The sequence below is a fragment of the Sceloporus occidentalis genome, unplaced genomic scaffold, assembly GCF_023333645.1.
Source record: "Sceloporus occidentalis isolate IW3139 unplaced genomic scaffold, rSceOcc1.0.p SCAF_9, whole genome shotgun sequence".
NCBI lineage: Eukaryota > Metazoa > Chordata > Lepidosauria > Squamata > Phrynosomatidae > Sceloporus > Sceloporus occidentalis.
Window position 1 is genome coordinate 29,398,855 of NW_028316989.1, and position 22,426 is coordinate 29,421,280.

General features: G+C 42.6%; 2 protein-coding genes and 1 long non-coding RNA gene across 4 annotated transcripts; 2 read left to right on the plus strand and 1 right to left on the minus strand.

The window, feature by feature from the left end:
• The first annotated feature begins 1,384 nt into the window (after nucleotides 1-1,384).
• Nucleotides 1,385-8,176, plus strand: LOC149307146 (TM2 domain-containing protein 3-like). Of its 2 annotated transcripts, XM_089538401.1 has the most exons (6): nucleotides 1,559-1,679; nucleotides 2,908-3,000; nucleotides 3,447-3,604; nucleotides 4,687-4,861; nucleotides 5,008-5,083; nucleotides 6,019-8,176. In XM_089538401.1, exons 1-6 carry the CDS (start codon nucleotides 1,586-1,588, stop codon nucleotides 6,182-6,184), a joined length of 762 nt encoding a protein of 253 aa, XP_089394527.1. In that variant the 5' UTR covers nucleotides 1,559-1,585; the 3' UTR covers nucleotides 6,185-8,176. The 2 variants fall into 2 exon arrangements, with proteins under 2 accessions (XP_089394528.1, XP_089394527.1); XM_089538402.1 differs by lacking the exon at nucleotides 2,908-3,000 and having other exon boundaries at nucleotides 1,385-1,718; nucleotides 3,429-3,604.
• A 2,711-nt stretch (nucleotides 8,177-10,887) lies between these two features.
• LOC149307147 (N6-Methyl-AMP deaminase-like) lies at nucleotides 10,888-20,580 on the plus strand. The gene is made up of 10 exons (XM_089538416.1): nucleotides 10,888-10,988; nucleotides 13,552-13,682; nucleotides 14,620-14,680; nucleotides 16,939-17,026; nucleotides 17,288-17,369; nucleotides 17,509-17,635; nucleotides 17,748-17,828; nucleotides 18,042-18,180; nucleotides 18,809-18,909; nucleotides 19,793-20,580. The coding sequence occupies exons 1-10, from the start codon at nucleotides 10,908-10,910 to the stop codon at nucleotides 19,991-19,993; spliced, it is 1,092 nt and encodes a 363-aa protein (XP_089394542.1). The 5' UTR covers nucleotides 10,888-10,907; the 3' UTR covers nucleotides 19,994-20,580.
• On the minus strand, nucleotides 20,574-22,255 carry LOC149307148 (uncharacterized). The gene is made up of 3 exons (XR_016282331.1): nucleotides 22,160-22,255; nucleotides 21,344-21,433; nucleotides 20,574-20,676 (listed from the first exon to the last, which is right to left on the minus strand). It is a non-coding gene; the product is annotated as an uncharacterized LOC149307148 (long non-coding RNA).
• Nucleotides 22,256-22,426: the final 171 nt, after the last annotated feature.

Below are 22,426 nucleotides of genomic sequence, written 5' to 3' on the forward strand. Positions count from 1 at the left end.
TGGCTTCCAAACCCTTCACCATTTTAGTCGCTCTCCTTGTTCAGGTTGTTACACTCAGTTCATTAAAGATGTTACAGATACTTTGTTACGTTTAAATGTCTTGTCACCAAGTCTGAATACAGAGTGACTCCAAAGTCTGAGAAAGTGGCTTGCCCTTTTTCATCAAAGGTCCAAAACACATTGCAGAAATAATCCAGTTCGAGACCGCTTTAACTGCCCTGGTTCAATGCTAGGGAATTCTGGGAACTGCAGTTCTCTTTCAGAGATCTCTGGTGCCAGAATAAACTACAATTCCTAGCATTCCCTAGAACTGAGCCAGGGCAGTTAAAGCGGTCTCACACTGGATTATTTCTGCAGTGTGTTTTGGACCTAAGTCAACTTCTATACTGTGCTGGGTCCAGCATCCAAGAAACCCATCTGAAGCTTTTTAACTGGGTTTGAAATGTAAGGTGTATGTTTCGCTTCTCCTTTCGGTTGAATAAAATTTCTATAATTGCTATAGCATTGATATCTTGAACAAATCTTTTTTCTTATTGGAAGAAATGCAGTGGAGAGAGGGTTATTTTTCTTCTATTTACTGATTGATTGGTTGGTTGCATTTATAATACCCCACCTTTCTCTTAGGATGTAATAATAATAATTGTTATCCCTCTGTATCTAGAATTGAGATCCTTTGCCAGAGGAAACTGTCGTTAATGTTGATCTGGATGTGGATGTAAAACCACTGGGTGACCTTGGGCAAGTCACACTCTCTCAGCCTCAGAGGATGGCAATGGCAAACCTCCTCTGAAGAAACGTTGCCAATAAAACCCCATTGCTTTCTTAATGTTTTGAATTTGGAGACCTTACCTTTCTAGACTATAGTTCCCAGCTGTAAAGTTTGGCGCCGAAAGTCTTTCAGCTGTAGAGGAACGCAATGGCAAACTCCCTCTGAACAAACTTTGCCCATAAAACCCCATTGTTTTCTTAATGCCCACATTTAGAGACCTTACCTTTCTAAACCATAGTTCCCAGAATGCCACAGTTGCAAATTTTAGCAGCTGCAAGTCGCACTCTCAGCCTCAGAGGAAAGCAATGGTAAAGCACTTCTGAAGGAACGTTGTCAAGAAAACCCCATTGCTTTCTTATCACTTTACCAAGAAAAACCCCATTGCTTTCTTAATGTTTTGAATTTGGAGACCTTACCTTTCTGGACTATAGTTCCCAGAATGCTACAGTTGCAAAGTTTGTCAGCTGCAAGTCACACTCTCTCAGCCTCAGAGCAGGGCAGACCTTGCCAAGAAGACCTCATGGTAGCTCTGAAAGGACTTGGAGGCACAAAACAACAACAACAACAGTTGCAAAGGCATTTATTTGGGACTGTATTAATAAAACAACTCCAAATACATTGCTGCTTCATCGGTGTCATGCCGCTCCTGACCTGACGGTGGCGCCAGAGAGCGCATAAACTGCGGAAGAGAATGGCGAAGCCACTCTGGGCCTAGCGTGCGCATGCGCCAAGGGCGGCGGAGGCTGCGCGGCGTGGAGGGGATGACAGCGAAAAGGGGGCGGGGCCAAAGGGAAGTCCCTGGATGATGAGGGCAAGATGGCGGCGCTGGCGGTGGCTTTCCTGAGGGCGCTGAAGAGACTCTGCCGCGTCGCCCTTTTCCTCTCGCAGCTCTACGTCTTGTCCGGAAGAGGTCGGCCGAGGAAGGGGCAGGAGGCCGGGGATGAGGAGGGAAGGAGCCCGGGGAGGATTTATGGAATGAAATAATTAATTAATTAATCAATCAATCAATTAATTATTAATTGGGTGGCTAAGGGGGCTAATTAACATAACCCACTTATAGGGCCCCTAATTGGGGGATGATTGGCATGGATGTTATTATTGTGATATTATTATTGGCTAGCATTTATTATCATTGATTAGCATGTATATTATTATTATTATCATTGATTAGCATGTATATTATTATTACTATCATTGATTAGCATGTATTATTATTATAATTGATTATCATGTATATTATTATTACTATCATTGCTTAGCATGTATATTATTATTATTATAATTGATTAGCATGTATATTATTATTATCATTGATTAGCATGTATATTATTATTACTATCATTGATTAGCATATATTATTATTATAATTGATTAGCATGTATATTATTATTACTATCATTGCTTAGCATGTATATTATTATTATCATTGATTAGCATGTGTATTATTATTACTATCATTGATTAGCATGTATATTATTATTACTATCATTGATTAGCATGTATATTATTATTATTATCATTGATTAGCATATATTATTATTATAATTGATTAGCATGTATATTATTGTTACTATCATTGATTAGCATGTATATTATTATTACTATCATTGATTAGCATGTATTATTATTATTATTATCATTGATTAGCATGTATTATTATTATTACTATTATTATTGGCTATCTAAGGTGGCTAATGTAATACAGCCCACATAATGGGCCACTTACAGGACCATAATAGTGGCCCAGCCTTGAATTGGGGATGATATTTGTGTGAAGAAGGGTCAGGGGAACTCCTTCCCCCACAAATAAGATGTTGTTGTTGTTGTTGTTGTTGTTGTTGATTGTCTTGCTAATGGATGCTAATATAATTCTTTTGTCAAGGCCTTTCTGACTTAATGGCAACCCTAAGGCCGCCCCTATCATGAGGTTTCCTTGGCAAGGTTTGTTCGGAGGAGGTTTGCCATTGCCTTTCCTTGAGGCTGAGAGGTCACCCAAAGGGTTTCATGGCCGAGCGGGGATTTGAACCCTGGTCTCCAGGGTCATAGCCCGGCATTCAAACCACCGTACCACGCTGGCTCTCTACAGTGTTACTCACTGCTTCAGAATTCCTTAGATTGCATTTGTTGTTTTTCCTCAGGGTCCTTGAGCTTGGAGCATCATCCGCCAGCCCAGCTGGCAAAGGTATCCCTCGCACCTGCAAGCACTCAGATCCCAGCATCTAAAGCACCAGGTAATGATAGATTTGGGGGGGGCGGGTTCAGGGGGCTCTGTGGCCATGTTCTCAAAGAGTTTATTCCTGACGTTTCGCCGGCATCTGTGGCTTTGGCATCTTCAGAGAATGCTGGCATGGAAGAGAGTGGGGTATATAATATACTGTGTGACCCAGGGTTGGGAGGAGTGATTTCCATGTTAATCTGCGTATTGTTCTGTTGTTGAACGGCGAGGCCTCAGGGTGGGAGGATATGCAAGGACGATTAGTTTCTGCTTAATTAGTGATCGTTGTCTGCTATTATTATTAATTGGCTGGCTCATGTTGCTAATATAATATAAGCCGTGTAATCGACCACTTATGGAGCCCCGGATGCTGCAATGGATAGCAGCTCCCCAGAACTTCAGGCATTGCTTTTACTGTGGGAGTGCTGTAGGTTTTGTTTTAATTGGGTGTTAATTCCTCAGAGACGACGTCGGTTCCCTCCTATGTGACCCGGTGCCCTAGCAATGGACTGTGCAGCCGGCTGCCTCCAGAATGCCTGTCCTGCAAAACCAACTACTCCTGCATCTACGGAAAACCAGCGATGTTTGAATGTGAAGCAAAACCCCAAGTTCACTGTGTTGTGAGTGATTTACCATCTATCTATCAGCTATGCTTCCCCCCCTTCGCTTATTGTCTTACGGAAGGAAGAGTTCCTGAAGACTCAAAAAGTTATTATTATTTATTATTATTAACCTTTATTTATGAAGCGCTGTAAATTTACACAGCGCTGTACATGCAATCTTTTTAGTTAGACGGTTCCCTGCCCTCGGGCTTACAATCTAAAAAGACATGACACAGAAGGAGAAGGGAGTGGTGGAGGGAAAGGGTAAGAGGTCCAGCAGTTCCCCTCTACCTCCAAGGCCTGGACCAAGGCAGATGGACTGGAGGGAGGGCTTGGCTTCATAATGGAAGGTTAATCTTCATCCAGGGAAAATACATACTCTCAAGTAGGATAATACATATACAATACATAGCAATACAGGAAATGGTTTGATAAACAGGCACTAAAAGAACATCAGATGGTAAGCGACAATTACGCAATGCCTGGGAAGGCTTCTCTGAACAGGATGGTTTTCAACTCCGTTTTGAAGCTAGTTAAAGAAGTGATGGCTCTTGCTTGTGGGGGAAGAAGGTTCCAGGAGTGAGGGGCAGCAAGTGAAAAGGGGCAAATCCGGGATGGGACAGAGGAAATCCTGGGCTGGGACAGGAACCCTTGACTACCAGAACGGAGGGCCCTGGTGGGAAGGTGAGGAGAAAGAAGGTCTGATAAGTAAGGAGGGGCCAGTCCATGAAGGGCTTTGAATGTCGACAGCAGGAGCTTATACTGATTGTATATTATTTTGCTATTAAAAGGGAGTAATCCAGAATAGACTTGTCTTCTTTTGAAATTGCTCTCTTGACTAGTATGGCCGTCTTCACTTTTGAAATCTAAATAGAATCCAGTTGTTACTTCCAACAAGATTCACAGGATCAGTGGGAACTGGGTAAATCAGCAACTAAACAATTGGTCTACTTTAATTGGAACTAACATTTGGATTCCGGCCTTTGATTTCTACTGAGAATGTCACATTATCCATGGCTTAGAAAATAAGGGATTTCATTGTCAACAGCTTCATAATATAGTTGTTCTGTTAATCTAGTGCATACGTTATTCCCATACAGGATGAGGATAACAATCGTCAGAAAATCTTCATGATCAACATGACCTGCCAGTTTTGTTGGCAGCTTCCTCCAACTGATTATGTTTGTTCCAATCCTACAAACTGTAAGACGGTCTCTTGTCCACGGGAGCGATACAGCGCCAACTGCACCGTGCGGGATCATATCCACTGTTTAGGTAAACTGCATCATATGTGTATTTTGTGGGGTGAAGCATCAGCTTGTAATTCTGATTCTGTTTAGCAGTGAATCCTGGAAGTGTTGTGGTCTCTTCCTCGTTTTTCTAGTCATGTTTAAGAAATTATCATCTGTTTTTGTTTGAAGGCAATCGTACCTTTCCCAAGATGCTTTACTGCAACTGGACTGGGGGCTATAAATGGTCAACGGCCTTGGCTTTAAGGTAGGCAGAGGATTATCTTGCCTTAGTTTCTCTAGGTAGCCATTATATGTGATGATGACAGCGATGATGTGAAAACTCTAGTTACCCGCTGACCTTAAAAAGTGGCTTGATTGCCTTTTCGCTGATGAATATTTCAAGGCTTATGTTCCACCGGTACTTTGATGTTCTTCACAACTTCCTGTAGCCTTCTGGGGCTGGTCTTGGCTATGAAATCCTAAACATCCCCAGAGAGGCTAACCTGGCATCAATTTTATTGTCTCCTCAGTACCAATTGAATATATACTTATCCCTCCATATTTGTGGCTTTGACTTTTGTGGATTTGATGTTCTCTTTGTAGCTCCTCCAGTGCAGTTCTCTGGCCAGTGTCTGCTGGACATTGACCACAGAGTTGCGCTGGAGGACCTAGAGATTCCTAAAGAGACGTCCTCTCAGGTAAAAACATGGTCTTTTGTTATTTGTGGGTTTTCTACATTCACAGGGGTCTTGTATGGAGGGACAAGTGTATTCTTTATTTTTCCATGCCGCTTAGATCTTTGCTCTTAATTAAGTCAATATATTTTTGTTGTTGCTGTTTTCATATTTGAAGAGTAGATATAACCATCTAAATACATTCTTTTTTTGTTTTGGACTAGACAGCTAGGGTTTCATTACGTTTGTTATTATTCCCCGTAACATTTTCATTTGGTCCTTAAGCATGCTACCTTTTCTGAGTCTTGGGAATAGAGGGTGGCAGTCTCCTTAAAGGTGTTGCTGTTTTAATGTGAAAAGAAGTGCAAAGTCCTGGATACTTTCTTTCCAGATAATCCGATAGGCCTCCTAAAAGTTTTGGGGCTGGTTTTGACATTTTCAAGTTACAGGTTCATTTGGCTGTTTTTCACCAAAAAGTGATGAGCCGGTTTGCTGCTTGACCTAAGCCTGTGGTTTTCCCCCCCAGCATCACACTTGGTGGCTTCGGAGCTGACCGTTTCTATTTGGGCCAGTGGCGGGAAGGGCTGGGCAAGCTTTTCAGCTTTGGTGGCCTGGGAATCTGGACTCTCATTGATGTGCTGCTGATAGGAGTCGGCTACGTGGGACCGGCAGATGGCTCGCTCTATATCTAGCCATCGATGCGAAAACCATCCGAGGTGGATCACATTGGGAGATAAACACAAGCTGGACTTCCAAAACAGACCTTAGGAGCACTTCTTGCCTATGTGCACATCTATTTAATGTACAGTATCTGTACTTGGCCTGCCTTTAACTTAAGGTAAAATAAAGAAGCGGATCATTCAACGCTGCTGCCCTGGAGTTTGTTCCTTTTGGGTTTATCAAATGCACTCTCTTATTTTTTCTGTGAAAAAGTTCTTAAGTTGCACAACGAAAGCGCACCGCTGTTTCTTGGGCAGATGTAAAGTCATTCACGCTAGCAAACGTCTCTGACAAGCTTCCCAATCACACTTGTGAACACTGGGCACAGTTGGATTCCTTTGCACCTCTGCAACATAGCTAAGTATGCAGAAAAATATGCAGTGTAGGTTGTGATAAAGAATTGTGGCCATTTGTTGTTTTTCATATTCAAGGTGATAAGCTGCCCTAGTCCTAGCTGCTCAACAGACATCTACTTGGAGCATTTATTGGATCATCTAAACTGTATCTCGTATTTAATAGTTTCAGTAACTTTATTTTCAACAGGCTTGTGGAAAATGAAAAAATGAGAAGAGCGAAAATATTCACTAAGCTGCTTGAAATCCTAATAGTTCTGGTAGAAATAATCTTCATCCTAGACTTGACGTGTGGCAAGTGTTACTCTTTAAAATGAAACACCCAGTTGAACTCCTTCTCTTCATACACTTTGGCAGTTGTGAGTCCAGAGCCTCTTGCAAATAAGTGAAGTGCGTGATGAGAACCCTGTAATGCATTATGCAGCCTGTCGTTACATCATAAATGACTAACTTAATGTGTCACTTCTTCAGTTTAAAACACAGTAGTTGTTTCCCTACAGAGGTGGGAATGATGTAGCCCTCAAGAGGTCATTGGACTGCCAGACCCAGCAGCCCAGAATAGTGGTGAGCGATTCTGGGAGATGCAATCCAACAACCTCTGAAGGGTTACATGATTCCTGTCCCTGTACTTCATCATCATGCTAGAAGCACAGAGTCAGTACGTGTTATGCTTAAGATTCAGGGCTGCTGGGGGGCTTAAGGCAGTTTTAAATACACTGTTATTCCTGCCTGAAGGTAGTTTCTGTGTAGGAAGTTTCACCATCACAAAGAGCTTGTCACCACTGAGTTGGGTGGGATTCAACTTTCAGTTCAATAACTATAGGATCACTATGTTGTGTGCAGGCAAACATTTCTGCTGCATTCCCATCTGTTTGTGCAAATAGGAAAGTAAGTGTCAATCACATGTGCTTAACTTATTTCTAAGCATTATTGCTCAGATTGAAAATAGATGTTTCTTGCATTACATGTTATTAACCATTACAGCTCAAAATGTAACACGGTTAAAAGGCAGCAGGGGACACACATATATTCTTAAGCTCATTTTGTAAGGCAACCACACAAGCGACACAGTAACAGCCATATTTTCTCTTACTCCAGTGGCTCCCAAACCTTTGTCCTCCAGATGTTTTGGACTTCAGCTCCCAGAATTCCTGACTGTTGTCCAAACTGGCTGGGCCTTCTGGGAGTTGAAATATCCAAAACACCTGGAGGACCCAAGTTTGGGAAATCTTACTCTGTAAACCCAGAGTAAAACCCAAGTCTTACTCTGTAAACTCAAAATCATCATTGTGTAGCATCCAATGCAAATTTGTTAATGAATTTTTGTCGACTGCTATTGAAAAGTAATATTTCTTAACAGGTGTTTCCATGAATTATTCCACAGAATAGACACTTTCAATTTTTATTTTAGGCTTGTGTCTCCTGTATCCTTTAATTACTTGCTTTTAACTTCTCAGAGTGGTGTTGGTATGTGTGTTTATATGTAGAAAAGTGGGTGTTTATTATCTAGCAAGATGTCTCTTGCAAGATTCAAATTTTGTGGATTGTTGGATAACTTTGGAAGCGGAGTCTTCTGATGTAACAGACTTTAATAAATGGCATTTTGTTTCACCACGCTTGTCTTCTTTCATGCTGAATACAAATAACTACTTTACATTTAAACTGATGAAAATATCTTTATCTGACATCAGTGATGCTGTTCAGGTGTACACTAGAATTATCTGATGTAGAAGACCAACAACTTCCCCCAGTTCTCCCAGTGTGCTAGGACTAGTATTTATGTCCATGAGCTACAATACAGTCAGCCCACTGAATGTTTCTCCATGGGTTCAAGCATCAACAGCTTGAAAATGTATAAATTCCAAAAAGCAAACCTTAATGTTGCCATTGTATATAAGGGACACCATTTTATTATGCCATTGTATTTAATGGGACTTGAGCATCCTTGGATTTTGGTATCCACAAGGAGTGCTGGAACCAAACCTCGGCAGATACCAGGGAGAATTTTTCTCCTCCAAACACACCTCACTCCTTATGGTCTACGCCAGTAGTTTCCCCCAAATGTATATCTCGGAATGGTTAGGTTCCTCAGAAGGTTGTCAAAGACCCTTGAGATGCTTCCTTGATTGAGTTGTAATCCAAATGATCTCAGGGGCCAAACCATAAAACGTTGCCGAGTTCACAGACTTCCTCAGTAAATGAACCAAAGCCTGAAAACCATCAGGTCTATGAATTCTGTAAAGTGGGCCCAACTGGAGTTTCCTGGAAACTTTGCAAGGATAAGAAGCTGGTGGCTCGTAGACCATCACTGGTCCATGGACCACCGTTCTTGAGTAGAAATACCTTAGAGGCTTTCTAAGCCGAGGTTTCAACCTGGGCCGTTCCTCACGCCAAGTGTGACCCCTTCCCATGTGGAGATGTGACTTTTAGCCTGAAATATCAGTAAGCTAAAGCTGCAACCAAGCTCTGTGGAAGACAATACAGTGGGTCTTCAATGATGCAACAGAGGCCCATCCGGTTGTGTAGATGGAATCAAAAAACACAGCCAAAAGCAGCATCTGCACTTAAGCAATGACTTTATCACGGAGGCCAATGCAGGGAGGTTTGTATCAGAAACAACATCACCTTTCTTCCTTTTGCAATGAATCTTTGGACTGAGCAATAAAAATTTTATTATTGTTGTTACTAGTCATTTTTCTGCCTCTATGTATTCTGTGTTCTCTTTGTTGGATGAAGAGATATCAGTGAGCATTAAAATGAGTGCAATTATTATTCTCCCTCCCCAATGTCTTCTAGTTGGATTATTATTATTATTATTATTATTATTATTATTATTATTTTCTTATATCCCACCTTTTCCCCAATATAGGGACTCAAGGCGACTAACAATGGTAGCGCCAGTTGGGCATTTGGATCAATGCCTTTAAAACCTGTAGGAACCTCCTTTTGGATAAACATTTATAAGCTTCCTTGGAAGCTTGACTGCGATTCTGGGACTCACAAAATTCCAAATTCCAATTTCTAGGCAAACTGGAAGATTTTATCAGAGCTCTGTATGGACACAGCCTGACACAGGGGTTTGAGTGCTGGACCAGGGTTCGAATCCCAGCTCAGCCCCGGAAACCCACTGCAGGTGATTTGGGGCACGTCACACTCTCTCATCTTCAGAGGAAGGCAATGGCAAACCTCTGAAGAAATCTTGCCAAGAAAACCTGAGGATAGGATTGCCTTTGGGTTTTCCATAAATTGGAAACGACTTGACTTCACGAACCGGCAGCAACCTTCGGACTCCAGTGCCCAGAGTCCACCCACCATCATGGTCACTGGGAGTTGTAGTTCTTGTGGTTATTAAGCTTCAAGACCCTATTAAATGTTTTTAATTGTTAAAATTGTTTTTTAAACTTGTACTTTGCATATTTATAGTGTTTTAGCGTGGACTCATTTAGATTTGTAAGCCGCCTTGAGTCCCTGTACTGGGAGGAAGGCGGGGTATAAATATAATAATAATAATAATAATAATAATAATAATTATTATTATTATTATTATTAAAAAATAAATGTATTGACAAGCCATAAAAAACACAGCAGAAGGACAAAGACAAACTGTCAAACATACAAACATACAGACATACATTGAATTTGACAAACAAAATAAGAACAAATCTATACACATTATCTTTCAGTTGCTTATAAATAAGATTAAAGTAAACTTTCCAGTTGAGATCACCTAGTAATTTATTATACTTGGCTCCTTATCTATAACTCAGTTTCTGAGGACACCTAAATCTTCTCCTAATAATCCTCCTTTAATTAAAGATAAGTTTGACCCAAGCTCAATAGCTTGGTTCACTATAGGATTCTTGTTTATTAGACCATAAATAATAATAATAATAATAATAATAATAATAATTCAAAGACAAAGCAGTGTTAAAAGCAGCCTGCTAGTCTCAAAAGGTGCTGCTGCAAGAGCCCTTTGCAAAGATCATCATGGTTTGTTGTTTCTTGGCCAGGTTTGACTTTGCAAATCCCTGAGGCTGAGAGAGTGTGACTTGGAACAGTGGGGTTTCAGGGCTGAGCAAAGACACCAACCCTAGTCTTCTCTCTCCCTAAAAATGAAAAGGATCTTGCAAAATGTCTGCTTTCTCTAGGGCATCCATAGAGCTCTGCAATGCACTGACTGCAGAAAATGCAGATGATGCGCAATAAGTGGGGCTGCAGTGCAGACGCTGGGGCTGGGCTTAGAGACCCAGGAGGAGGAGAGAAGGATGGCCTGGCCTTCTGGGCGGGCCTGGCAGGCCCATGATCCCCTCCCTTCGGCTTTGGAAGCTGCAAAGACCCGGCCATGGAGGAGGAGGAGAAGGAGGAGGAAGAAGAAGAAGAAAGGGTGCACCAAGGCTGCTTTTTCCAGCAGCTGCCCAAAGTGGTGAGATTTGCACTGAAGTCTTAGGGGGACAGGGGGATGGATGGTGGGGAGAGGTTGGCATTGTCCCCCAAGGATTAGAGGTACCCTGACATAGTAGCACCCTGGCCCCAGACCCCCAGAGTCTAGGGGTGCATGCATCACTTTTTGCAAGAGGCAATTGCAGCCTTCTGATTCCACTTTCACTGCCTTTGGTTGCATGGTGCCAGCTTTTCTTGGGATGTGCAGTTTTCTTTGCCCTCCAGCCGTTTCTGACTTGTGGCAACTCTAACCTAAACCTATTCTAGAGTTTTTTGGGCAGCATTTGTTCAAAAGGGGGTTTAATGCCTTGGCTTTGAGGCTGAGAATGTGTGACCTACCCCAGTGGGGTCTCCATAGCTGAGTTATGGGGACCCTATTTTCTTGGAGAGGTTTATTCAGAGGGGGTTTCCCATGGCTATCCTCTGAGGCTGAGAGTGTGCCTTGCCCAAGGTTCGGAGGGGGTTTGTGCCTTGGCTTTCCTCTGAGGCTGAGAGAGTGTGATTTGCCAAGTGGTAAACCCAGTGGGTTGCCATGGCTGACTTATGGGGACCTTATCTTGTTTTTTTTTGGGGGGGGGGTGTTGGCAAGGTTTGTTCAGAGCAGGGTTGCCATTGCCATCCTCTGAGGCTGAGAGAGTGTGAGTTGCCCAGGGCCATCCAGTGGGTTTCATGGCTGAGCTGGGAATTGAATCCTGGTCTCCAGAGTCATAGTCCAAGACTCAAGCCACTGTACAGTCAGCCATAGGATTCATCTGCACTGCAGGATTAATGCAGTTTGACATCACTTTAATTGCCATGGTCCTGTGCTCTGGGACTCGGGTGAGATATTTAGCCTTCTCTGTCAGAGATCTCTGGGGCCAGAAGAAACTACAGATCCAGGATTCCATAGCATGGAGCCACGGTGGTTAAAGCGGTGTCAAACCCCATCAAATTCTGCAGTGTAGATACAACCTGGGAAAGGAATTTCAAGCTTTTAGAATAGGGGAAATGATGGTGCCATGGACAAGGGAAGCCCATAGGACCAGACAGTGACCATTCAGGCCCAGAGATTGCTGTTTTGATCCCATAAAGGCTAAGGATGGGGTCATTTTAACAGGGACGGTACCGTGTTTATTTCCGGACCATCCTGACATTTAATATAAATGTCCATTTTGTCCCGTTTGCAAGAAAAATGTCCTGTAACATTGCGAAAAGGGTTTGAAAATCCCCATTTGAAACGGTGGTTGTCAAAATAATAATAATAATAATAATAATAATAATAATAATGACATTTATTTGTATAGCGCCATAAATATGCATGTCACTTTACAGATACAATCCATTTAAGACACTAAATCCTTCTGAAGGCATACGGTCTAAGAATAATAAAACATAAAACTACACAGTAACTATAACAAATGATGCAGGTAATGTACAATCCTATAAAAACAACCAATACACATCATCAAATATAAAATTATAAAACAGCCTCAAAGTACAGTTCCAAATGCTTTAGAAAACAAGAACTAACCATACCCAATTCCCTAAGTCTCTTCTCATAGGGTTTGCTGGCTTCCAGACCTTCCACCATTTTGGTTGCACTTCTCTGGACACGCTCCGGATCCATGTATTACAATGTGAATTTCCTTCAGAATTGTGGGCATACTTATCAAATTTGCAGATGACACCAAATTAAGAGAAGTAGCTAATACTCCAGAGGACAGGATCAAAATTCAAAATGACCTTAATAGATTAGAAAGCTGTGCCAAAGCTAACAAAATGAATTTCAACACGGAGAAATGTAAGGTATTGCACTTAGGGCGGAAAAATGAAATGCACAGATATAGGATGGTGGACACCTGGCTGAATGAAACTACGTGTGAAAAGGATCTAGGAGTCCAAGTAAACCACAAGTTGAACATGAGTGAACAGTGTGATGCGGCAGCTAACAAGGCCAATGCGATTTTAGGCTGCATCAATAGAAGTATAGTGTCTAGATCAAGGGAAGTAATAGTGCCACTCTATTCTGCTCTGGTCAGGCCCCACCTCAAATATTGTGTCCAATTCTGGGCAAAACAATCTAAAAAGGACATTGAGAAAATGGAGCATGTCCAAAGGAGGGCGGCTAAAATGGTGAAAGGTCTGGAAACCATGCAGCCCTATGAGGAACGACTTAGGGAGCTGGGGATGTTTAGCCTGGAGAAGAGAAGGTTAAGAGGTGATATGATAGCCCTGTTTAAATATTTGAGGGGATGTCATATTGAGGAGAGAGCTTGTTTTCTGCTGCTCCAGAAACTAGGACCCGGAGCAATGGATAGGACCTAAAGGAAAAGAGATTCCACCTCAACATTAGAAGGAGCTTCCTGAGAGTAAGGGCTGTTCGACAGTTAAACAAACTCCCTCAATGGAGAATAATGGAGTCTCCTTCCTTAGAGGTCTTTAAACAGAGGCTGGATGACCATCTGTCGGGGATGCTTTGATTGAGATTTCCTGCATGGCAGAAGGGGGTTGGACTGGATGGCCCTTGTGGTCTCTTCCAACTCTGTGATTCTATGATTCTGCTTTAGGAGCTCCATGCCCATTTAAATGGCTCCATCAGTTCAGACACCATGAAAAAACTGTTGGCTCAGAAACCAGACCTTCATATGAATAATGGAATGACGATGATCGACAAGGGGAAGAAAAGGAGTCTGGAAGAGTAAGTGCGGCCGAAGTTGCCAATGGTAAACTTTATGATGTAAAGGATCTATGTTGGAATTTATGATGAACAGCAAAATGGTAAACTCAAGAATGTGCTTGGCCAAAAACCAAGAGGAGTGCATTTAAAGAGGAGTAACCGAGCGGCCTTCATTCAAAAGTGAATATGTTGGGAAGGTGTTGCCATGTTATAAATGAACTTTGCCTGGATTTATTGCTTTTTTTTATTTGTAACCTGCTAGATTATATTATTTAATGTTAATACATAATATAAAAGAACCCCTCCTCCCTGTATATGCTGCATGTTTTATATTAGGCTACTCTCTCCTGCTGTTATTGGTTTTAATAGTTTATTTAATAGAGTGATTTTAATAGTAATATGTTTAATTCTTTTTTAAGGGAGGTTATGATGTATTGTGTATTGGACATTTTTATACTGTAAGCTGCTCTGATTGCCTTTTGGTAGAAGAGCAGGATATAAATAAAAGTTTTATTTATTATTATTATTTATATGTATTGATGTGTATTATGTTAAATTATTTTTATAGAATGTACCCCATAGGCAGGCTTATTTTATTTTATTTTATTTTTCACTGATTGTATGTACAGCGCTGTGTAAATTTACAGCGCTCTATAAATAAAGCTTAATAATAATAATAATAATAATAATAATAATAATAATATGGGCAAAAGCCTTGGTCTATGTCCAAGTCCATATGCTATATAACTAAAATGGTACCTGTTATAATGCCTGTTAAAAAATTTATTAAATCAATCCCGGTTCAAATTGAGATCAAACTATCATACCTCCAAATTCCTATCAAACATAATCCAGGTACCTTGCATTCAGATCAATCAATAACATTATTATTATTATTAAAGTGCATTTCTGAGTACTTGCATGTGATTCCATTTTTCTTAACCATTTATTGATGCAGGTGTTTTCAGTTGTTTCAGATCATCCATCAGATTACCAACAGGACAGAAGACATATTAATGGTGAGTTAATTCAAGCTCCATTCAATGAGTTCACTTTGTCCTTGTTGCTAAGAATATTAGTATTTTGCTCGGAGGTTGTAAAGACATCAATTGCTTTTGCAATGCTTGTGGGGGGAGGTCTTGTTTATTCCTAATCCATCAACTTTCCTTTCTTTTTAAGGATCTCAGGTGGTATAAACCAGTGATAGGGAAAGTCAGGCTCCAGGGGCCAAGTCACACTCTCCTGGAGGTCCAACTTCATGCTGTTGGGTTCATAGACGTTCACACTTCTTCTCCATAACACCACCGCTTGTATTTGTATGGGTTAATCCCCTTCTGAAAGGTTGAACAGACTTCCCTGAAGTTCTGTTACTGGCTGGCAGTAAGAATGCAGAGGCATCTTGTAGCACCTTTGAGACTAATGGAGCGAAAGATGTTGCAGCAAATCCGTAGACTTGGTCTACATTCTCAGATGCATGGGTCTCCAGGCCTCCATGCATCTGAGGAACTGGACTCAAGTCTATGAAAGCGTTCTGCTACAACGTCTTCTGTTCAGTTAGTCTCAAAGGTGCTACAAGATGCATCCTGATATTCCAGACTGACAAGGCTATGTCTCTGAATTCTGCCCTGATGGCAGTAAGAATGTTAAACTCAAATGGCCTGGTATTTTTGGCTGCACCCCTTTGGCTTTCAGCCACTCCCCATCACTCTGTTGTGACCACCAAGGATTTCTTGAAACTGAATTTGGCTCTTGGTTTAAAAGAATAGTAAATAGCCATCATCACCTTAAGGTAAATAGCCATCTCTTACAACTCAGGCGGGTTACAGATGGGCAAAAAGGGCTGTGTTCATGACGTCATGAAGGTGTAGCCTTCAGACGGCCCTTACCTGAATGCCGTCATGAACGCGCCGCCCGCACGCCCCAAGCGGGAAGAAGCGGCATTAAAAAGGTGCTGCTTTTCCCCGCTTCTTTTCTATATACTGCGCAACTGCGCATCTCCGTCTATAAGCTGCTGCACCGGTACGCCAGAATTGTTACACCGCTAATTTAAGTTGCCCATTTAAAAGCTCCGTGTCTGCTGCGTCGCATAATGAGTCGGGGTCCTGGAACATGCGCAGTTTGCACTGAGGCTCTAATTAGAGCGTCAGATGCCATGCAGATGTGGAAGCTGCAGCACAGCTGCACTCTATTTTAATGCTCGTAACCCTAACCCTAGAGCAACATGTACGCATGCGCTGCTAGAACTGTGGAAAGTTTGGAATTTAAAGTGAACCCCTATACACATTCCTGCGCCATTTTCACCTAACAATAAAAAAATGCTAAAACTTTAAATATTTACATATGTACAAGGGAGGTGATGGGGGATGGCAGGGGGACAGCGGTGGCAGCGGCGACAGCTGTGGCTGTGCATTGCAGATTCAGCAAGAGCGCGGGGACCAAAGGAGAGGAGGCATCCATGATGCTGGTGACACTAGCAACGTGCAAGCGGACAAGGATGCCAACACCAGCTGATCACCAGCTGGCAGGAGACCACCATTGTTCTTGGGTAGAGTGGGGGGAAAGTTTAAAGGGGCCTGGGCGCTTTAAATGTGCACATATGCTTTCTGCCGCCGGTGCTGAGTGCCGCAGCTGCGCAGCTGCGCATCCGCCAGCCGGCAAAAGAAAAAAAAAGCCGCGTTTTTGGCTGCCCGTGCGGAAGCTGCCTCTCTCTTTGCAGCATCCTGCGAGGCGGCGGTATGGAAGCTGCGGGTAAGAAACGGCCCCAGGTGAGGCGTCTTCACTACCCCCAGTGTGGAAGCCCCATACACCTTAGCCACGCCCCTGGGGTGGGCGGTCTGAAGGCTCCGTATTCAGGGGAAGACACCTTCAAGACATCTTCCCCTGCCCGTCTGTAACCCGCCTCAGATTTTATCTTTGCTGTAACGCTTATTTAGAGCCACCGGGGCTGGTGGCTCCAATATCAATGTGTTAGCAAATCTACTCTGGGTTTTAGTTCAAACATTAAAGTCACTATCCATGGTGCTTTGACCTTTCCCAAGATTGGTTCGAGCAATTTGGATAGCTTCTTTAGAGTTCAGACTAAAACCCAAAGGCGGCTTACTGACCCACTGATACCGTAACAACCAGTGGCCATTGGGTTAGACTGAATGATAGTCACTGGTGACACAATGGGTGAGCAGGATTTGAACTCGAGTCTTCCCAGTCTTTGGAAGTTTTGAAACAACTGAGAGCTGTAGCCTACAACTATCATTTCCTATTCTTGCCGTGACCATTTCAGGTAACCAAAGAGGTTGTTCGGGAATTTGCTGCCGACGGAGTGAAGTATCTGGAGCTACGGAGCACACCCAGAGACGAACCTGCCACCGGTGACTATGTGTTCTGGCTTTTATTTCATTTTATAATTTCCTGCTACTTCCCTTGAAAAATACCTGGCTCAGGTCTTAGTTTGAGCCCTGTGGAGGAAGCCACCTCAGGATCGCAGTTGTGTTTGTTTTCGGTTGATGTTTGCATTAAAAAACTGGGGATTGTCTCATTTCAGTTATGATCCCTACTGGAAATCCAGACACTAGAATAACGATTTATCTTATCCCTTGAAATGACTTGTCTTACCCCTCTGTTTCCCATAGGAATGACCAAAAGAACCTACTTAGAAGCTGTCCTCGAGGGCATAAGGCAATGCAGAGAAGATGACTTGGATATAGATGTCAGGTAGTTGATAACCCAGAGTCTAACAAATCCAACTATTTCAACAACTCAGTGGAAGAACATCCGTTTTGCTAGCAGAAAGTCTCGCCTCTGTCCTTAGCACTATTACCTTTGCTGACTGCAGCTGTTCTTTATAATCTAGATTTCTAGTGTCTGTGGATAGAAGAGCAGGACCAACCGTTGCTAAAGAAACAGTGAAATTGGCGGAAGAATTTCTTCTTTCCACCAATGGAGTGGTTGTGGGCCTTGACTTCAGTGGAAATCCCACAGTAAGTTTTCTTTTAAACAAAACACACACACACAGTCAGGTCTCTGGTGCATTTTATCCTTCCCCTGCATTAATTTACTAGCCTCGTTTTTTTTATTTTTATTACCTTCAAGGCAGGACACGGCCAGGACTTTTTGGAGCCTCTCTTAGAAGCGAGAAAAGCTGGCCTGATGCTGGCGTTGCACCTTTCGGAGGTAATGCTTTGGAAAATCCATATCAGGAGTCTTGTCTTTTGTGTGTGTTTTGATACAAGCTGGATGCTCATTAGGGTTATCGTTTCCTAAATTTAAGACCCAGAACGTAAATAAAGTCGACCCTCTGTATCCATGGATTCAACCATATGTATTCAGCATCCATGGGTTCAAACATTGCAGCTTGGAAATATAACGCCTTTGTCTTGGTTTTAGATCCCAAACCAGGAAGAGGAGACCAGGCTTCTCCTAGGTCTGCCACCCAACAGAATCGGGCATGGAACATTTCTTCATTCCCCATCGCCATCCTCCCCGGATCTTGTGCAACTTGTCAGGCAAAACCGCACACCCCTTGGTAAGAAAAACATTGGATACAAAGCTTGGAGGCTTTGAAATGCACCTCCCAGGCAGTCTCTTTTGTGCCTTGCGGCACTGTGTTTTATAACTTTTAATCTTGAAAGCATTTCCAAGCTTCCACATTTTATCCCTAACTGGCATAATTCTTTCTCATCATCTCTGTTGCTTCTATGTGAAGTTGTTGTTGTTGTGCACCTTCAGGTCATTTCCAACTTATGGCAACCCTTAGGCAAACCTATCAAGTGGTTTTCTTGGCAAGATTTGTTCAGAGGGGGTTTGCCATTGCCATCCTCTGAGGCTGAGAGAGTGTGACTTGCCCAAGGTCACCCAGTGGGTTTACTGGAAACTGAACCCTGTATGTTTGGATTTAAAGTGCAGTTTTGTTTGCAATAATCAATCATTTTGGCAACGCTAAGGCAAACCTATAGTGGGTAAGAAAAGAAACTCTTCTTGGCAAGTTTCTTCAGAGGGGGTTTGCCATTGCCATCCTCTAAGGCTGAGAGTTTGCTTTAGGGTTGCTATAAGTCGGAAATTACTTGGAGGTACACAACTACACAAACTTTGTGATAAAAGAGTCATCCCAAGACTCCCTTGTCTTTAATTTGGATTTTTGTTTCTTTTCTCAGAGCTGTGCCTGACGTCAAACCTCAAGGGACAGACTGTGCCTTCGAGCGACCAACATCATTTTGGCTTCTGGTACAACATGGGCCATCCTGTCGTGCTTTGTGTAAGGCGTTTCTTCCCCCCCCCCCACTTTTCTTTCCCACAATAAATGAGTCATGGAGAGGTATAACTTCTTTTTGGAAAAATGATGTGGCATCTCTGTTCACATTTGCCCCTGATTCTTTCCACACTGCAGAGATAAAGCAGTTTGACACCACTTTAACTGCCATTCCTCCATCCTGTGGGATCCTGAGTTTTGTAGTTTGGTGAGGTCTTCAGTCAAGTCTGTCAGAGAGCTCTGGAGTCTCCCCAAACTATGAATCCCAGGATTCCATAGCATTGAGCCATGGCAGTTAAAGTGGTGTCAAACTGGATTATTTCTGCAGTGTGGATACAGTGCAGTATGCCCCAGAATCCTTCACTGACATTACCATTTGCTAGCAGATGAATCTTTGCAATGTTCTTTGATGGCAGGATGTATGAAAAAACCCCAAAACAGTGGGAGAGGTATTATCAGGATTTCACGGCAGCCAAAGAAATGGATTAATATCCACAAAAGCGCCTGCAGAAATAAAACCTTTTAGCCTCAAAGGTGCTCCTAGTTCCATCATCCCCAGAGTGACCAGATCTCATAACTGCAGAGGACAAGGCACTGCAGAATTGTAGGCCATTCAAGAAAAAAATGTAGGACATTACCAAATAAAAGCTCAAAATGCTCATATACATATAAAATTGTGCTTCTTAGACATGCTTAAAATATAGGACGCCTCTTGGACTTAAGGTTGAAATGTAGGATATGTCCTAGAGAAGGATGATATCTGGTCACCCTTTCCCACCAGATGCAATTTTCCATTGTATTGGCTGGGGAAGTATTTCCAGGATGCCTCTTTTCCAGTTATAAAAAAGAACAAATGTTTTCTTTTCTCGTTTCTTTGTCTTGCTGCTAGACCGACGACAAAGGTGTCTTTGCGACTGACCTCTCTCAGGAGTACCAGCTGGTGGCGGAGACGTTTCAGCTCTCTGAAGAACAGATCTGGGACCTCTCCTACAATGCCATCGACCACATTTTTGCTTCTGGCTATACGAAAGCAAAGCTAAAAGAACGGTGGTGTGAACTGAAGCCTCCCTGTTTAAATAGCAGTAGCTGAATATTAACACCTGGCTGGCATGGTGTGTGGCTTACGTAGAGCAGGGGTGGCAAAGTGACTACAGTCCCCTCTACAGCCCTCCATTCATAAGTAAAACACCCTTTAATATAGAAAATGCATTTTTACATCAAGAGGGAAACTTCCCCACACCAGTAGAAGTGATGTCCTTCGGCTGCAGTCCAACATCCTCTCTGCGTAGCGTAAATATTTGCACATGGAAATACACTGCATAAGCACTATGCAATCCCTGTGTACAATAGCAATGTTGCACAACACATCTGAACCACAATGGGACCCTTGTGCAGTGCACAACTACAGTGTGCCAGATTGCTGTATGCAAGACTTAATGTAGCGAGGCATTCTTTTTTGTCAGCTTAATGCAGCAAGTAGAGAGACCTTGTAGCACCTTTGAGACTAACTAAAGAAAGAAGTTGGCAGCACGAGCTTTCATAAACTTGAGTCTAGTTCCTCAGATACTTTTGGAGAAGGTCTCTCTACATACCAATCCTACAGACTATATCTGAATTAATGCAGCAAGGCATTCTCTTGGGTGCTGGCGAGTTTAATAAAAGCACAAGATCTTACAAGTTTAGCCACATTTTCCTTCCTTCCTTCCTTCCTTCCTTCCTTCCTTCCTTCCTTCCTTCGCCTTTAGCTGGTCCACAGCAAGAGTCGGTCACACACTGCGGGAGACCAAAGAGAGTTGCAACCTTTACAAAACAAGGCCCAACAAGGACAAAAGATCTTTCCTTTCCTGTACATAGCTCTTAAGATGATCAGGAGGGAAAGCAGAGGGAGCTCATTCAAATCTAGATCTTCCAAGTAGGAACCATGTACATCAGTGGTTCCCAAACTCTGGTCCTCCAGATGTTTTGAACTTCAGTTCCCATAGTTCCTGACTGTTGGCCAAGTTGTCTGGGGCATCTGGGAGCTGAAGTCCAAAACACTTGAAGACCCAAATTTGGGGAATCACTCACTGTAGAAATAATGCAGAAATAATATCACTTTAAGTGCTGTCGTGCCATTCTATGGAATCCTAGGATTTGTAGTTTTGCAGAGGTTTTAGCCAAATAAATAAACCCATTGAATCAATGAAAACTTGGTGAAATAGTGCAGTTTGACCCTGCTTTAACAGCCATGGCTCAATGCTATGGAATGCTAGGATTTGTAGTTTGTTGTGTCACCAGAGCTCTCTGGCAGAGAAGAATAAATATCCCACAAAACTACACTTCCTAGAATTGCAGAGCATTGAGCCATGGCAGCTAAAGTAGTGTCAAACCACTTTAATTCTGCAGTGCGGATGCAACTCAAGAGGCCAGTGAGTTTGGGATGGAGGAAGACTGCACTCACCAAAGGGCTTGCCAGCTGTTCTCCAAGGCTTGATGGAATTGATCACATTGACGTAATTGATCCACTTTTCCTCCTGTGTAAGATAAGGTGCTGGGGGAAAAGGAAGGTAAATTTACAGATATGTATGGGAGAGGCTATTGCACCACATCTCTAGAGACCAGGGTTCGATTCCCATCTTGGCCATGAAACCCACCGAGCCTCAGCCTTGGCAGTGGCAAACTTCCTCTGAACAAATCCTGCCAAGTGAACCCCACGATAGGTTCGCCTGTCAAGTCAGGAACAACTTGAAGGCACACAACAGCAACAATTGTATATGGGGAAAGAATCTTCCATTTATGACCCAGCTCAGGGCACTGCCATCCTGGCTTTACAAGACATTTTTATTTGAACAGGAGAGGATGAAGGAGAAGAGGGGAGATCACTCAACTGGAATGTCTGCCTATTTATTTTGAGTATGTAGAGAGATCTTGTAGCACCTTTGAGACTAAGGAAAGAGGTTGGTGACCAAATGCATCTGAGGAAGCAGACTTAAGTCTGGAAGTTCATGCTGCCAACTTCTTTCCTTAGTCTCAAAGGTGCTGCAAGATCTCTCTACATACTGATTCTGCAGACTAATATGGCTGTATCTTTGAATTCTATTTACTTTGAGATAGATATATCTAAAGGTTGAGTTTTCCCTTTTCTGAAATGCTTGGCAGCTGAAGTCCAACCACTTGCAAGGGCCAAAGACTGAGAACTAGGCATCAGGTTGTACACCCGTACAGCAGAAGACATCCGTTTGCACACACACAAACACATACCCCATTGTCATTTTACCTCTAGCCTGGGTGAGATCAAGAATCATGGCTCCTCGGTGTTTTATGCTCTCTCTCATGAACCCACGGTTGTCCACAATCTTCAGAGACAAAGGGTAAGGTCAAGAAAAAGTTTAGTTTGTCTAATAAAACACAGTCACCTTTGCTACTAAAGTCAGTGGCTGAGATCCTATATATCTATTACACTGCAGAACTTCAGTGAAACTATCCAGGGGAAGCTGTATGTAATAACATATAATAACATCCCAAATCCACAAAACAGTGGTAC

What these genes read in the sequence shown, in the direction of transcription:
- LOC149307146 (XM_089538401.1), top strand. Translation starts at nt 1,586, where the DNA reads ATGGCGGCGCTGGCGGTGGCTTTCCTGAGGGCGCTGAAGAGACTCTGC. An exon ending in AACCCCAAGTTCACTGTGTT is followed by an intron (nt 3,605 to 4,686) that starts GTGAGTGATTTA and finishes ATTCCCATACAG; the next exon opens with GATGAGGATAACAATCGTCA. An exon ending in TCAACGGCCTTGGCTTTAAG is followed by an intron (nt 5,084 to 6,018) that starts GTAGGCAGAGGA and finishes TTTCCCCCCCAG; the next exon opens with CATCACACTTGGTGGCTTCG.
- LOC149307147 (XM_089538416.1), top strand. Translation starts at nt 10,908, where the DNA reads ATGGAGGAGGAGGAGAAGGAGGAGGAAGAAGAAGAAGAAAGGGTGCAC. An exon ending in GACTTGGATATAGATGTCAG is followed by an intron (nt 17,370 to 17,508) that starts GTAGTTGATAAC and finishes TTTATAATCTAG; the next exon opens with ATTTCTAGTGTCTGTGGATA. An exon ending in TGGCGTTGCACCTTTCGGAG is followed by an intron (nt 17,829 to 18,041) that starts GTAATGCTTTGG and finishes TCTTGGTTTTAG; the next exon opens with ATCCCAAACCAGGAAGAGGA.